The sequence below is a fragment of the Nanorana parkeri genome, unplaced genomic scaffold (assembly GCF_000935625.1).
Source record: "Nanorana parkeri isolate BGI_ZX_2015 unplaced genomic scaffold, ASM93562v1 scaffold36, whole genome shotgun sequence".
Lineage (NCBI taxonomy): Eukaryota > Metazoa > Chordata > Amphibia > Anura > Dicroglossidae > Nanorana > Nanorana parkeri.
The window spans coordinates 135,126-149,873 of NW_017306304.1; the positions used below are offsets into that span (position 1 = coordinate 135,126).

The 14,748-nt window shown below is 38.8% G+C and overlaps 1 protein-coding gene across 1 annotated transcript in view; it reads right to left on the reverse strand.

Moving 5' to 3' along the window:
• ANK2 (ankyrin 2) overlaps positions 1-14,748 on the reverse strand; it is a 168,320-nt gene that overhangs the window by 23,986 nt on the left and 129,586 nt on the right. Inside the window, exons 40-43 of the mRNA XM_018569969.1 lie at positions 8,336-8,410; positions 5,102-5,233; positions 3,091-3,237; positions 1,670-1,949 (exon numbers count right to left, since the gene is read on the reverse strand). Coding sequence (XP_018425471.1) covers positions 1,670-1,949; positions 3,091-3,237; positions 5,102-5,233; positions 8,336-8,410 — 634 coding nt within the window. The remainder of the gene's footprint in view (positions 1-1,669; positions 1,950-3,090; positions 3,238-5,101; positions 5,234-8,335; positions 8,411-14,748) is intronic.

The window sequence follows — 14,748 nt, forward strand, 5'->3', positions numbered from 1 at the left end:
TGGAGAGCTGTACAATAATGAGTGTATGCAACAACAGTGAAGCATGGTGGAGGTTCCTTGCAATTCTGTGGCTGCATTTCTGTAAATGGAGTTGGAGATTTGGTCAGGATCAATGGTGTCCTCAATGCTGAGAAATACAAGCAGATACTTATCCATCATGCTATACCATCAAGGAGGTGTGTGATTGACCCCAAATTTATTCTGCAGCATAACAACGACCCCAAACATACAGCCAATGTCATTAGGAACTACTTAAAAAGAACACTGAGTCCTGGAAGTGATGGTTTGGCCCCCTCAGAGCCCTGATCTCAACATGATCAAGTCTGTCTGAGATTACATGAAGAGAAGGATTTGAGGCAGCCTACATCCACAGAAGATCTGTGGTTATTTCTCCAAGATGTTTGGAAAAACCTACCTGCCGAGTTCCTTCAAAAACTGTGTGCAAGTGTACCTAGAAGAATTGATGCTGATTTAAAGCCAAAGAGTGGCCACACCAAATATTGATTTGGATTTATCTTCTGTTCATTTACTTTCCATTTTGTTAATTGATCAAAATAAACTATTAACACTTTTATTTCTTTAAGCATTCTTACGTAACAGCATTTTTTCTTCACACCTGTCTAAAACTTTTGCACAGTACTGTATATAACAAGCAAATATGGCTTCCCTCACGTACATAAATAATGGCTGAGACTAATCTCTTTCATGTATGTATCTACAAATATTGAACAGACAGTTCCTACATCATCTGAAAATCGGCTGTTAATGAGTCATGTGGTCCACAAAGGACCACCCACAGTTCAAATTTTGGCCCGTTTAGCAGGAACCCCCGAGAGTGGCATTCTAGCATGTTGCTTACGCTCTTAGAAAAGGCTTTGACTACAAGCTAAAAATTAGTCTGGTTGTCAGATTTTTAGGTCTGCATTATACAGGGATTTGGACCTAACATTCAATATTGACCATAAAGATTGCTAAGCTGGTCCTGAGTGTCAGACAGGTTGTTAAGCCTATATTCTTCAAGGATTTGAACATTACATTTCAAAATCATGGTAGACTTACTCATTTGTTGAGATGGCCGTGTGAAAAGCAACACTTGCAATCACTCTACTTATGTAAAGTTATTAATGGAAAACTATTTGAAGGAAACTATTTATATAATTTATATAGGCACTTGAGTTCCTCTTCAAATATCAAAGTGTTGTGACTAAGTAGGGTCAGCATAATGGCTGTATTTCAGTATATCAGCGGTGGGTCTTAAGTAGCTGTGATGCTACACTGAGTGGTCTTTTTGGATAGAATCCTGTTTCACAAATGTATATTGCTCTATGCACGTGCACAACAATTGTTACTAAACACATTAACAAAATAAGGCTTATTCAATAAGTGCATAAAGCATAGATAAGGTACACAATCCTGCATCCAACAGGAATCACATTCTATAGTACTGATGTCAGCCGAATAAGCTTTTTAATTACAGAATAACGCTGAATGTCTTAAAGATAAAGGTGATTGAACAGGCAGGTATAGCTATACTGGAACCTTGTTTCCTGCAGGATACCACCTGAGATGAGGTTCTTACTTTGCCCCATACCCTGAACAAATGAAAGTACACTATATTGTCTTATTGACCAGTACAAATGCTGCCTAATGGTAAGTGCCAGATTCTTACATATATTCATGTTCAGAAGATAAGGCCCTTGATAATTTCTCTGATTCCCTGGAGAACTCCGTTTCCACCTTCTCTTTCTGCAGCTGTCGGATCATCTCTGCAACAGATGTGTCATCTTCAGGCCTTGCTGAACTTTCATGCAAGGGTGAATAACTGATTGAAACATCCTCCTCGGACACCAGAGGAGGGTGTTCACCTCTCTCCTTGCCTACAGAACCTGAGTGATCGATGACATTCTTTTTCTGTGGGCTGCAGAATTCATCCTGAAGAGCAGAAAAGCCTAAGAAGATAAATAAGGCAGAATTAATTAATTCCAATAACACAACACAAGCAAGCAATAACCTATATTAAACACTTCGGGGCATTCTTAGAAAACATTCACAAATATAGGTTGAGAAGAGGGAGCCTGTGCTCCTTGTTTTGACACACCAGGATTTTTTCAATCAAAATGTAATCTTGTTGTTAATTGTTATTGAAAAGACAACACAAAATTCCAGGACAATGCAGAGTACAAGAGATGATGTCGTAGTGATTGGATATTTATCTGCAATTGATGAGACATCATGTAGCTACACACTGACAAAGTCCATTAACGGTCCTAGTTTATGTACTCAATGTTAACTAAAGCATAACATATTAAAGCTATAACAGCAGAACTATGCTGTGTATCATCCTGGAACTTTGTTATTAACTGACTTTTACATCGCAGAGGTGCTACTGTACCCTGGCAGGTAAATATTAGTTAAATTGTGTAGGTATGATATGTTAAATTATTTCCTATCTGCACAGTAACCTGGTTAGGTGTCCAAAAGACCTAAAATAGTTTCTCAGAAATATGGTAGCTACCTTCCCATTCTTCCTGGTATGTGGCGCATAAGTCCCCCTTCCACCACTCTCTATTGCCATCAGCATTGGCCAACAATGGTGTGGAGGGTACCTCCCTTTTCCGGGGTACTTCTCAATGCATGGTCTCATATGAATGGTTGTGGGCTGATAATAACATGGCAGGATGATGCACACTCACTGCCCCCTTCCCATATAGATACTTGCCTGAATTTCTGGTGCACTAGGTTGATATAATCTGAATTGGGAGAGGAAAACTTATTTTTATTTTAATCTTAATTTTTGAAAAAAATGTAAAAAGTGTGAATGGTTAAAAGGTAAGCCTACAAAAACCACAGTTCAACAATTTGGAATGTGGTGAATGTGCAAAAAATGTAACATAGGGTTGATGCAGTGAAATTCAGCTATCAGCAATGGCTGTTCCAACATTTCTGATCTCAAGAATTAACTTTATATCTGTCTTTCCAACACAGTGCAGCACAGTGGCCAAGTATCTAAGCTCCTGCTTACTGAAAGGCTTTGTACTAAAGGACACATCTGCTTTTGTTTTTACATGATAAACTGGTATGGCTACTTGCCTTCACTATGGTCCAGTATGATTGTCTGCTCCATGTCAGCATAAGTACGGTTGGCATGGCGTAGCATGGGTTCATTCATACAAGTTTCCATAAGGTGAACAATATCCATTCTGTTAATCTTAGTGAGGCACTGGTTCAAACTGGTATCTGCATTTTAGCAAAACAGTAAGTAAAAAATTATTTCACAATGGTAAAGTAAGGGGCAGATCTAAAGCAAGCATTCGACTTAAAGCAGAACTCCAGGCTAAAATGAAAAAAAGCAATACTATGTTCACTATGCTAATTATTGCATCCACAAAACCATTTAAAGCAAACCTGACTAAAAACTATTCTAAGGCAGCAACAATACTGAAATTGTTATATATACACCTGTGTCCCTTGCATCCTAGTTCCAGGCTGGATATGGTGCCTTGATGAAGTGATTAGGCCCCTCTCCTTGTTATTTCATTTTCAAATTCCCAAGCCACTACTGAAGTGTTAACATTAAACAGTTGAATGATAGGTGACATACCTAGTCAAGCAAAACAAATGGCAAATGCACTCATCAATTCATAACCAGCTTTAAAGCAAGGTGCATATGGAAGGGCTTTACACAGTACAAGAGGCCTTTCATGTGCACCTTGGTTTAAAGCTGGTTATGATTCGGTGAGTGCATTTGCCATCTTGTGTGGGGACACACTGGGGGCTTCAGCTGATGTGCGGGGCCTCTGGAGTGCCCTGTGCCTTTAAGGAGGGAATAGGCTACCTCCTGGAAAACCTGCACCCAATTCATCCCTTGCTACATATGCTCCAAATTGGAGGCTCTCATAGACTACAGTTAGGACCACACTACACACAGGGGCCTTGACGGGGCAGTGTGGCGTCCACATATTTTGCAAAAGTTGTGCAACTAAAACCTCTGTTTTTTACCCTAAAAGTTAGACTGTATTTTTTGCAGGCTAGCTGGAAAGTGTGCTGAGAAATGTTTGCTTTTATAGCTTAGGCAAGGTTACTTGTACAGCCTGGGCCTAGGATCCACGGGGGTCCAAAGGTTGAAGTGACACTAAACATCACTGCATCACTCAAATAATCTCTTAATTTGTGCTGACACTGTCTTTACTTCTGGAGGGTGGCTACTTTTGTTCCCCATGGTCCCTGTGTGTGTTGTAAAGTATTAACCACCCCTAGCTCACTCCCGTGAGGAACTACAATCTCAATTCAAATTAATAAACTAAATGTGAGAGTGTAGCCACCCTCCAGAAGGAAGGACAGTGTCAGCACCATTTCAGAGATGATTTGAGGATCTACAGCCGAGTGATATACAAATAAGATACATTTTTGTTAATAGTTATGGTAACTATACTTTCATATCATTATTCTTTATGCTTCAGTTGCTAAAAATAAAGGTGTTAAAATAAGTATTTAATCCTTTATTTTAGCAAAATAGTCATTTTAAAGTGAACCCAATGGTGAAGTAAAGCAAAGTCCTAACAGTACCTGCAAGTACTTGTGTAAGTCTTTAAATCGATCCCTGCTAAACTGAAACTAAACTCAGGAGTTAAATCTTAAAAATAGTTATCCTTTAGCAATAAAAACTATATTAATGAATACTGCCGAAAATCTTTTAATGGCTGGACAAAGTACTGAGTTGGCATCAAGGTTACAACCTGGCTGGTATGTTACAAAAATAGGACTTGCTACCAATGTTAGTTATAGGAACAGATCGGAAATGGTGTATTTTTGTTCAGAGAGCATGGCAATACTTAGCCAGCATTTATATTATTCTTCTACTTTTTTCTTTTTAATAGGTTCTAACAATCACTTAACAATTTTCCAAAGGCTTTAAACTGTGCCCTTATAGTCTCCCTCTGTAAAGGCTACCAAAGCAACAAACCCATCTAAAATTTTATGAAATGTAATTGTAATTTCACATGTTAAATTACCAAAGACTGTTATGCTGCATGTCATTCATATTAAGGATTTGCATCCTAATCATATTCCTAATCAAAATGATCTTTGCTGCATTGTTTACCTGTTGCATGCTTTCCATCTCTATCAAGCCAATATTTTAGTAGAGCATGGCTCTGATCCTGTAAAGAATTTGGATTCTCAACTCGTATTTGGTGAATCTGCTCTTCTGTGAAATCCAACTCCCTGGCTAGCTCTGAAAAACATTACAAAAAACAAGGGTGAGCTGCTGAATGCCATTTTGTACAGTGAATGTTTAGTGCCACCTAGTGGCTCTAGGTCAGATTGTGTGTATATGCAGACTTTATCTGAAATGCAGGAATTGGCATTTGTGGATTAAAAAAAAATCTTTGCATAATTTGGTATTATTTTACAGCACTTTATATTTTACACATTTCTAAAGTGAATACCACTTTTCCTACATTTCTCTTAACATTAATAAACATTGCTGCATTACCTGTTGCCTGGTGAATAATCCCCTGACATGCATGCATTATTAATCTTTAAGTGTACACATAGTTAATATATATGTGGTTTAATAAACAAACTTAGCTGCAGATGGCAAACTGTGAGCATGGACTCTGGAGCAGACAAACTACCTGTTTACCCCCATTGCAGCCACCTAGCAGGGAAGCAATGCATTGGAAATATGCAACAAGTGAAGTACACTTTCTGTGTGCGGCCAAACATTTTAGGGCTCGTTCACACCTCATCCAGTGCAGAAGGAGTTTGACTCAGCTGATCCAACATCTGGATCGGGTGAGCTGAACCTCCGGCAGGCTACTCGCTGCTGTTCGGCCTATTCTCGGTACCTCTGTGGTACTGAGCAGAATAGAAAAACTGTAAAAAAAAAGTAGAAAACAATTGGGCGGGGCTAGCTACACCCAAATGTTTTCTATTGGCTGGGACCAGCTGTCAATACAATGAGAGCTTAGTGGAGACGGTGGTGATATTAAAGCCGGCTCCGCTAAGCTCTTATCGTAATGACAGATCAGCGTCCCTGGTTACCCAGTAACCAGGGGACGCTGTTGTGATATCATGGCGGCTCCAACGGGTTCTCAGTGTACTGACAGATCAGCGTCCCCTGGTAACCAGGGGACGCTGATCTGTCTCTGCAAGTGGCCGGAGCCAGCCGTTCGGCCAGCTTCAGCTTTCACCTCGGCTCAGTCCAGCCGAAGCATATGCCTTCGGCTCGACTGAGCCGCTTGGCCAACTTCGGGAGCTGTACGGGCTATAGCGAATAGCCCGTACAGCAGCCCTTCGGTTCTACTGAACCGAAGGGGTCCTGGGGCCGAAGCCAGCCGAAGGATCAGCCGAAGCTACGGCCAGATCCTTCGGCAGCTTTGTGAATAGACCCCTAAATAAATCACTTACAATGGATGCTGCTCCTTGATGTTTAAAATTTTATTTTTGCGAAGAATCAGCTAATCCCTTGAGCACTGACCCTGATATCCTGATTTAGGGTGGCTCCTTTCCCTTCAAGGGTCCTATGGAGCCACCCTTGTGTGTGTTAGTAAGCTGTGTGCATATCCACAAATACACAGGGAGCTCCCCACTCCTCCCTATTCCCTTCTCCAAGCTAATAAATGGACTCCTGAAGGAAACTGCTCTGGCTCTTGTAATCTTGTACTCAACAGGACATTCAGAGAAGTGGAACTGAGTGTTGGAGATAGTTGTTTGGAAAAATGATGACTGTAAATGATTGGGCAAATATTTAAAGATATAAAGATTTTATTATTATTTAAATATATAAATATATGTAAATTGGTTGAATCTGGATTCAATATTGCAAAAAAAGTTTGAACGTTTAATGCTGCTCTAAATAGCAGGACCAAAGTAAATCTTTACAGTTAAAAAATATAACAATGGAAAGTTAAACTGGATAATCAATTTGTGGCTTTGCAACAGGCTGAGTAAGTCTACACTGTCAGAACCTGAATTTAAAAAAAAACACTTTAGTTATTGGCAGAAGCTGGGGAGTTAAACCACCTGATAGTTTCTTTCTTTCTTTCTATGAGATCTCTGCACTCAATTTTCTTACACCTATTGTGGCTTCCTGAAAGTTCCTGGGCTGCAGTTGTTAGGTCCTACCAAAAATGATCCATGGAATGAAAACTGGTGAACCAGCAACAGAGTCATGGGCAGCCCAGGCTCATTGATGTACGTGGGGAATGAAGGTTGCCCCATATAGTCCGATCCAATAGAAGAGCTACTGTAGCTCAAATTGCTGAAAAAAATACTGCTGGTTCTGACAGAAAAGTGTCTGAACACACAGTACATCACAGTTTGATGTGCTTGGATCTGCGTAGCCACGGACCGGTCGGGGTGCCCATGCTGACCCGTGTCCACCGCCAAAAGCACCTACAATGGGCAAATGAGCATCAGAACTAAACCATGGAGAAATGGAAGAAGGTGGGCTGGCCTGGTGACTCACGTTTTCTGTTACATCAGGTGGCTGGGTGCGCTATGGGAAGAAGGCAAGCCGGCAGAGGCAGGGTGATGCTTTGGGCAATGTTCTGCTGGGTCCTGCCATTCATATGGATGTACTACCTACCTAAACATTGTTGCTGATCAAGTACATATCTTCACCACAAGAAAAGCCACAGGGACACTCTCCTTTCCCAGAGTTCCTGGCAACCTTAAAACTTGGGAGAAATGCACTATGACTAAATTAAATTTTACTAAAATTACAAAATTTCAATTAGTGTGTGTGTGTGTGTGTGTTCGTAGTAATTTTCACACCTACTATTTCATATTCACAGTTGGGGGGGGGGTCTTTAGCAGCCACCAGAAATGGAGTTGCAACCTACTTATCCCCTATAGCTTTATCAGGTACCCAGTGTGCAAAACTGCATGTAAATTCAACTCAGCTTGGCCTGTGTAGAAAAGAAATGTTTGGTAGAGAATGTCCGGTAAATGGAACATCTAAGTTATAAATATGGTAAATAGCACAGTAAGTACCTTTTCCCATTAGTGAACAGAAGTTGGTGAATGTCAGACAATGTACTGGGGAATCTTACCAACGGGTGTGCTTTTTTAATAGGATGACTAGCTCCTCAGAAAATGTGTAGCAGATGTATATATGTGTATATACTGTATATATATTTTGAAGAGTTTTACATTTTCATCTGTCATTATAGCTGAAGAAGGAGCTTAAAGGTTACGAAGCGTGTATTTTTTATTTATTTAGCCAGGGGGCAAGGGTATCACTTTGACAACACTTTGTTGCCTTTTCTACCTCTGTATATAGCAAGATCAGAACATATAACTTCAATTGAATAGCATTCTAAATATTTACCAGTCCAGCTAAAGCCCAAGTGGTCAGCAACATAAGCTAGTCTTCTTTCTATTCTCTCTTGATCCTCCTCGAAATCTACAACATAAGATAATGATCAAAATAACTTAAAGCAGAAAACGTTTGTCCTAAAAAGATAGGGAAAAATCAGCATTTAAATATTTCATGTAACTCAACAGAAATATTAAAGATAGATTAGTAAAATTAGTATTTATAAAGCCTGTGCTAAACTAACAGTATGAGATCTTCTATATTTTCATAGTCAAAAAGCAAAAGGATTTATCACGGAGACCTTGCATAATTAATTTCTAATTTAAAGAAATAAGGCTACCATTGTTTAAAAACAGACTGAGGGGAATGTATCAAAACTGGAGTAGGCACAATCTGCAGAAGTTGCCCATGGCAACCAATCAGCTTCTCTCTTTCTTTTTCAAATCTTACCTGATTGGTTACTATAAGCAACTGCTCCAGATTCTATCTGCTCCAGTTTTGATAAATTCCCAACAATGTATTCAAAAATAAAACATGAATCAGATCAATGTGAGGTCTACAGAGATTGGCTTTTATTATAATATACTGGCTGCTATTGGACTGTACTTGAAAATCTACATGTTCAGCTGCCTGGAAATAGAAAGCCTTATTAACAGATAACATTTTGATATAGAATTATGTTCTATATTCACCAGTTTGTATTTAAACATTCCCCAGCATGTTGCCCCATGCCTTCAGCTTGATTCCCTATCATGTGTTCACTATGCCAGGTATGACATAGTGTTAACATATAAACTGGAGGCTTTATTCAGGAAAATGACACCTTCAGGCTGCAGTGCTATAGGTGTAATGCTGAAATTAGATTACAGAATGTAAAAATAATCAAAATAAATGAAATAAAACATATCATTTTTTTTAATTTTTATGAGTTTGTCAGCCTCTAATCAAAAAAACAATACAGTATTTTTACTAAAACAGTGTAGCAGATAAAAATAAAACGGTTTAAAAATTGATAAGGTATGCAAATTAGTCATACAATTATTGCCAAGTTAATGACCGCATGCTGACACTGCTAAATTTGACCTTGGGGACCTAGGCATCGATGACCTATGAGCAACAAAAGGGTTAAGAATGTAAAATTAGAGATAGGGCAAGAACATTTTTTCTAATGTCTTTAATTTGCTGAATATTTTGTACATAACAAAGACAAGTGGACCTGAATTTAAAAAAAAAAGTTTTGCTATGTTATAGAGGACATTTAGAAATGTTAATGGTGTCTAAGTAGTACTCTGAAAATGATACCTTTTGTGAGCGTGCCTACAGCCTCGTACCTGTGTATCTGCAGTGTGAGATCTAAGCCACTACTGCCCCTGACTGCTATTTGCATTTTGAGATAGTTTTGGCAATATCACTAATGTGCTGTTCACTGTTCTCCCTTGTTAGAGGTTAACTGTTGGGGGTTAACCCTATGTTTTAATAATCAAGAGCCCTTGTTTTACTGCATACTTAGAAAGTTAGTGATAATATATTGAAATTGAGACTGAAATACAAAATCTAGCACAGGTTCTAACCCTACCTCACTCTATCTGAAATTATAAAATGTTTTGGCTGGAGATCTGGCCTTACAACCAGAGTTTTTAGATTGTAAGCTTTCACAGGCAGGGCCTCCTTACGTTCTTGTCTTGATTTGTATTGTACCTGTAATGTCCTCCTTTTATTGTAAAGTTCTTCCCGTGTGTATCTAAATAAATCTACTATTACATGCTTTCTTCCAGCAAAATGTTACACTTTTCAAGCAACCATTAACCTTGACTGAAGTCATAGCTGATGCACAGGGCATGCTTAAATAGTCTTTACCAGGATGTTTAGTGTTAGTGATAGGATATATTCCTCAAATGAAAATGGTTGATGGCCCTCTATTACTTTTCTAACTATAATATTACATATTTGCAGCTAGAGCAGCCATTAACAAATTGTGTCTAAGTCCTCCTAAACAAAATCTCCAGTTTTTTAAAAGAAAGGGTATGTGTTGTAATCGCTATAGGGTTTCTTCAGTGATCACTGGCCCATGTACCTTTACTCTTTGGAAAGGAAACACTCGGCAGCTTTTCTTCTCCTAAAATTTTCAACCCTAAACCATAACCTTTTTTTGTACAACTCGTGGTTCTATATTGTGAGTAAATATACAGCCAGAATACAAAAGGCATTCCATGAAGACCTTCACACTGAACCTGAAGAATTTCCAATCTTGAGATTTTTTCTTTTTTTCCTTTTAACAAAGAACCATGACGTTTTCAACATAAAAACAGACAAAACATGCACAAACAAAACCAATCACAACAATTAATGTTTCACTGAACACATAAAAAAAAAAAATCTATGACATGCATAGTAGAATCCCACATTTTGTGGCAAATACCTTGTACATTATAATGGCTATGGTCATCTGGAATGCGTTCAATTTGAGTTTCAATTGACTCATCCCATATTGGTCTTGAATCAAAGATGTCTTCTTGGATGCTCAGCTGAGTTTCAATCACTGGAGCATTCTCAATGACTGAAATTTCAAAGGCACTACTTTCATCATCAGATACTGGCTCTTGTTCCCTTTCAGCCTGGGTAAGTCTGTCTACTAACTTTGAGGCTTCATCACTTATTTCTTCAAAGAAATCTATAGAGTTCTTATACATCTCAAAGAACATTTCCTGTTCACTTGCTGCTCCTGTTTGGGAAGGTGATGAACTCTTTGTTTTCACTGGAAGTCTTGAAGCATATGACTTTGGCTTAGTTACTTCAATACTTTCTCCTTCAACAATCTGACTTGCATTTTCTGTAAACTCACAGTGGGATTCTGTACAGCTTTTTGTTTTAGATGCTTTCATTTTAGAATATGATACACTTGCATCAGACTCAGATTTGGTTCTGCAATCTTGTTTTGCAGGGAGTTTGTTGTCAGTGTCTGTACGTTTCACATCTGTAAATGTACAGCACTGTTCAGATTTTGCGATCGTTGATTTAACAGGGATTTTGGACTTTGGCTTATGGTCTTCCAGAACTGAGCTTTCTGCATATAGTCCATCTTCAGTCCTCAGTAGTGATGAATGCTCTTCAGACACTGAAGAAGTTGACCTTACAGGAATTTTGGATTTTGATGAATGGGAAGGACTAGATTCTTCGGCTGCAGTTGCAATTTCAATTACTGACTTTTGTTCTTCTGGTGAAGAATCTGGTGAGTCATCACGTTCACAAGTTTCAAACTTTGGAAAAGTAGTAAAATGTATTTTCATATCCACCACAGATTGATCTGGAGATGATGAAGAAGAACCTACTGAACTCTCAAAGCCTTCTTGTGTTCCTGAAATATCTGTGGATTGCATTTCTGTTACAGTCATTTCAAAACTATCCTTCTTAGATGTTTTTGAAGCTGCAGAAATACCCATTTTAATTGGGATTCTTGATTTGGGTTCTGCTTTTGTGGCTTCTGAGCCTTTATCATCTGCACCATCAAAATCAGAGTCAGAAACTGAGAGTGTATCAACCGGTGAATCTGTTGTATCTTGCAATACCTCCAGTGCATCAGTTTCCACAGTAGAAAAGGGATCAGATAAACTTTCAGGTATTGGAGATTCTTCTTCACCACTTTCTTCTTTAATCTCTTCTGGCAAGCCTTCCCCAGACTGCTGACCTATCTGGAAAAAGTGGAAGCTTTCATCTGCATAATTTCTTTTTGTCATATCAATGGCTCCACTGCGAGTCATTTCAAAAAGTTTACCTTCCTGAAACATAAATGGATTTTGCTCAGTGGTTGGTGTACTATCTTCAGTGGGTGTACGTGCTGGAGTAGTATCAGGGGTTGTTCCTTGTGACTGTTTGTCTACCATTAATCCGAATATTTTCTGCTCTTCCTCTTTTACTCTTGCTTCAAAAGCTGCATCATCCTCTCTGATGGCACTCCATGGGTCAGGCTGAGTTTCAGATTTAGTGATAATAATTTTCTCACTCTGACTCTCTGATGTACTGTTTAACACATCATCTCCTACAAAACAGTCACCACTGGAAGAAGAGCACCTTGGTGTTCCTTTATCCTGCTGCAAGTTACACTCATCTTGTATACTTGATGATTCGGGTTCATGAAGTGGTAGTGGTGGTAAAATTATTTGTTCATCTGTCAGTTCTGGAACAATGTCATCACTTGTAAAGAACCGTTCTATTGGGACATTTTCATAAGGACTGATAATTTCAGGCACATAATCACTACTGTCAAACTCTGGTTCCTCTCTTTGCAAATGGGGAAAAACAGTTGCTGTAGTTGCTGTCTTAAATTTCTCTGTGATGTCTAGATTTACTGCTGACACAAAAGAACTGTCAATTTGTGTTTCAAATGCTGCATTCTCATAATATGTTGTCTGTTGTAGGCACTGGGTGGTATGATATTCTGGAGTCATTTCAGTTTCAGGTTCAACTGTATGGTCCAATACAGTTAATGTTTTTTCTTTGTTCAAATCTTCAGAAATGTTGCTAATATCTACACTGTTTTCAGCCACTGGGCCATTGGGGCTTATTGGTTCAGCAGCGTCTATGCTCTTTGGTGCAGTTAGATCTATAGTGTCTTTCCTTTTAGACCGAATAATTTCATCTTCTGAAGAGTTAATGCTTTCATGTCTGCTATGTACCTCAGAGTTCATCTTTTGCATGTCAGATTCAACAGGTGGCTGCTCTTCTACAGAAAATGCATCTTTTGCATGTGTAATTGGTTGAAAAGTAGTTTCTTCAGGGCTTGAAATAGACTCTACACTTGGTGGAAGAGGAGATGGAGGTTGAACTCTGATAACGGGATCCATCATAAGACCAGAATCAGCTTCTTTCTTCAGCTGAGTTAACTCAGGTTCACTTTCTGAAGAGGAAGAACTTTTTCTGCTTTCTACAGACATTACTACAATTTGAACATCTTCATCTTGTACTAGCTTCATGCCATGTACTTCAGTGTCATCTTCATGTGGAATTACTACTGCACATTCTTCCTGTCTCATTTCTCTTTTACATTCTCTTTTCTGCTTTGCTTCTTGCTCAAGTTCATCAAACATTTTAATCTTTGTAACCATTTTAAACATTTCTTCTTCAGGAGTAAATCTTTTCTTTGGCTCATTTTCAGAATCATCTTCTTGTTCCTCTGATACCTCTGGAATCATGCCTGGATTTGAAATAATTGAAAATGCCTGTGCATCCTGGGATTTGGGTGTAACCTCATAGCTTATTTCTTCAGAACTGGGTGTGTCTGGTGAAAGTGGACTCTTTCCTGAGCTTTCCATAAGTGATGTTTGTTCAATGCTATCATCCTCATTACTTCCATCTGGATCTCTTAAAAGTCTTGAACGATGAACTAGCTCTGCTGCCAGATCTGCCTTTAGATTAGAGTAAAGGGCTGAACCTATGAGAACACTAGACTTAATTTTCTGCTCCACTGGGCTCGTCTCAAGGGAATCGCTGCATGGTGATTCTTTTGACGGACTTGGTTCAAGTGAATCAGGTGTTTTGTGTGAAGAGTTGTCTTCTAACACTGGGCTTGCTTCCAGTGAATCTTTGTCGCTTACTGCAACTGACTCATCTGCCATAGGACTGCCCCCATCATCATCTTGTAGTATTTTTGATTGCAGATTAAGTTCAAGACCATGAGGACTTTTTACAGTATAAATACTGTCCTTTATTGCTGAATCTGTACATGTGGATGAATCTTTATGAATCTCTGTGTCCACAGATGTTGCAGAATGAACAGTTTCATTGATAGCCTGGTTTTGCTTCACCACGTTTTCTTTATTATCTGATGTAGTTTCCATAAAGGACTCTGTAACTTTTTCATCAGTTTTAGTCTCTTTCATATGTGTGATTGTTTCTGAAGCCTTAAGATCATCAGATTTCTTGGGTGAAAATGAGAGGCTATCAGGGCTCGTTCCTGGAGTTTCTGCAAGACCTTCATGTTTAAAACTATCCTCTGAACTCACATGAGGTGTACCTTCCAATAAACTACCACTTGGAGAATCTGCAGGTGCTTCGTGTTTAAGGCTGTCTGAGCTGTCATCATATGTACCACTTTGTAAATGTATAGCAGGTATGAATTCATCTGACTCATACTCAGATGGAAATGATATATTAAATGGACTAATTAAAACCTGATCTAAATTTAACTGAGCACCTTCAGTTTCTGGAAGATGCTTAAACTGTAAATATTTGTCATTATCCTCAAGCTCCTCTTTAATAACATCAGAAAAGTCTGTAGATGTTTTTCTGTCAGGACTGATTTGTGGATCTACATCCTGGTCACTAATGCTCACTCTTAATCTTATACTTGATTTTTCTTTAACAGCTTTACTGTCAACTAGTGTACCAGCAGTTTCCTCCCCTGTATGTTTCTGCATTTCTGCTTCAGC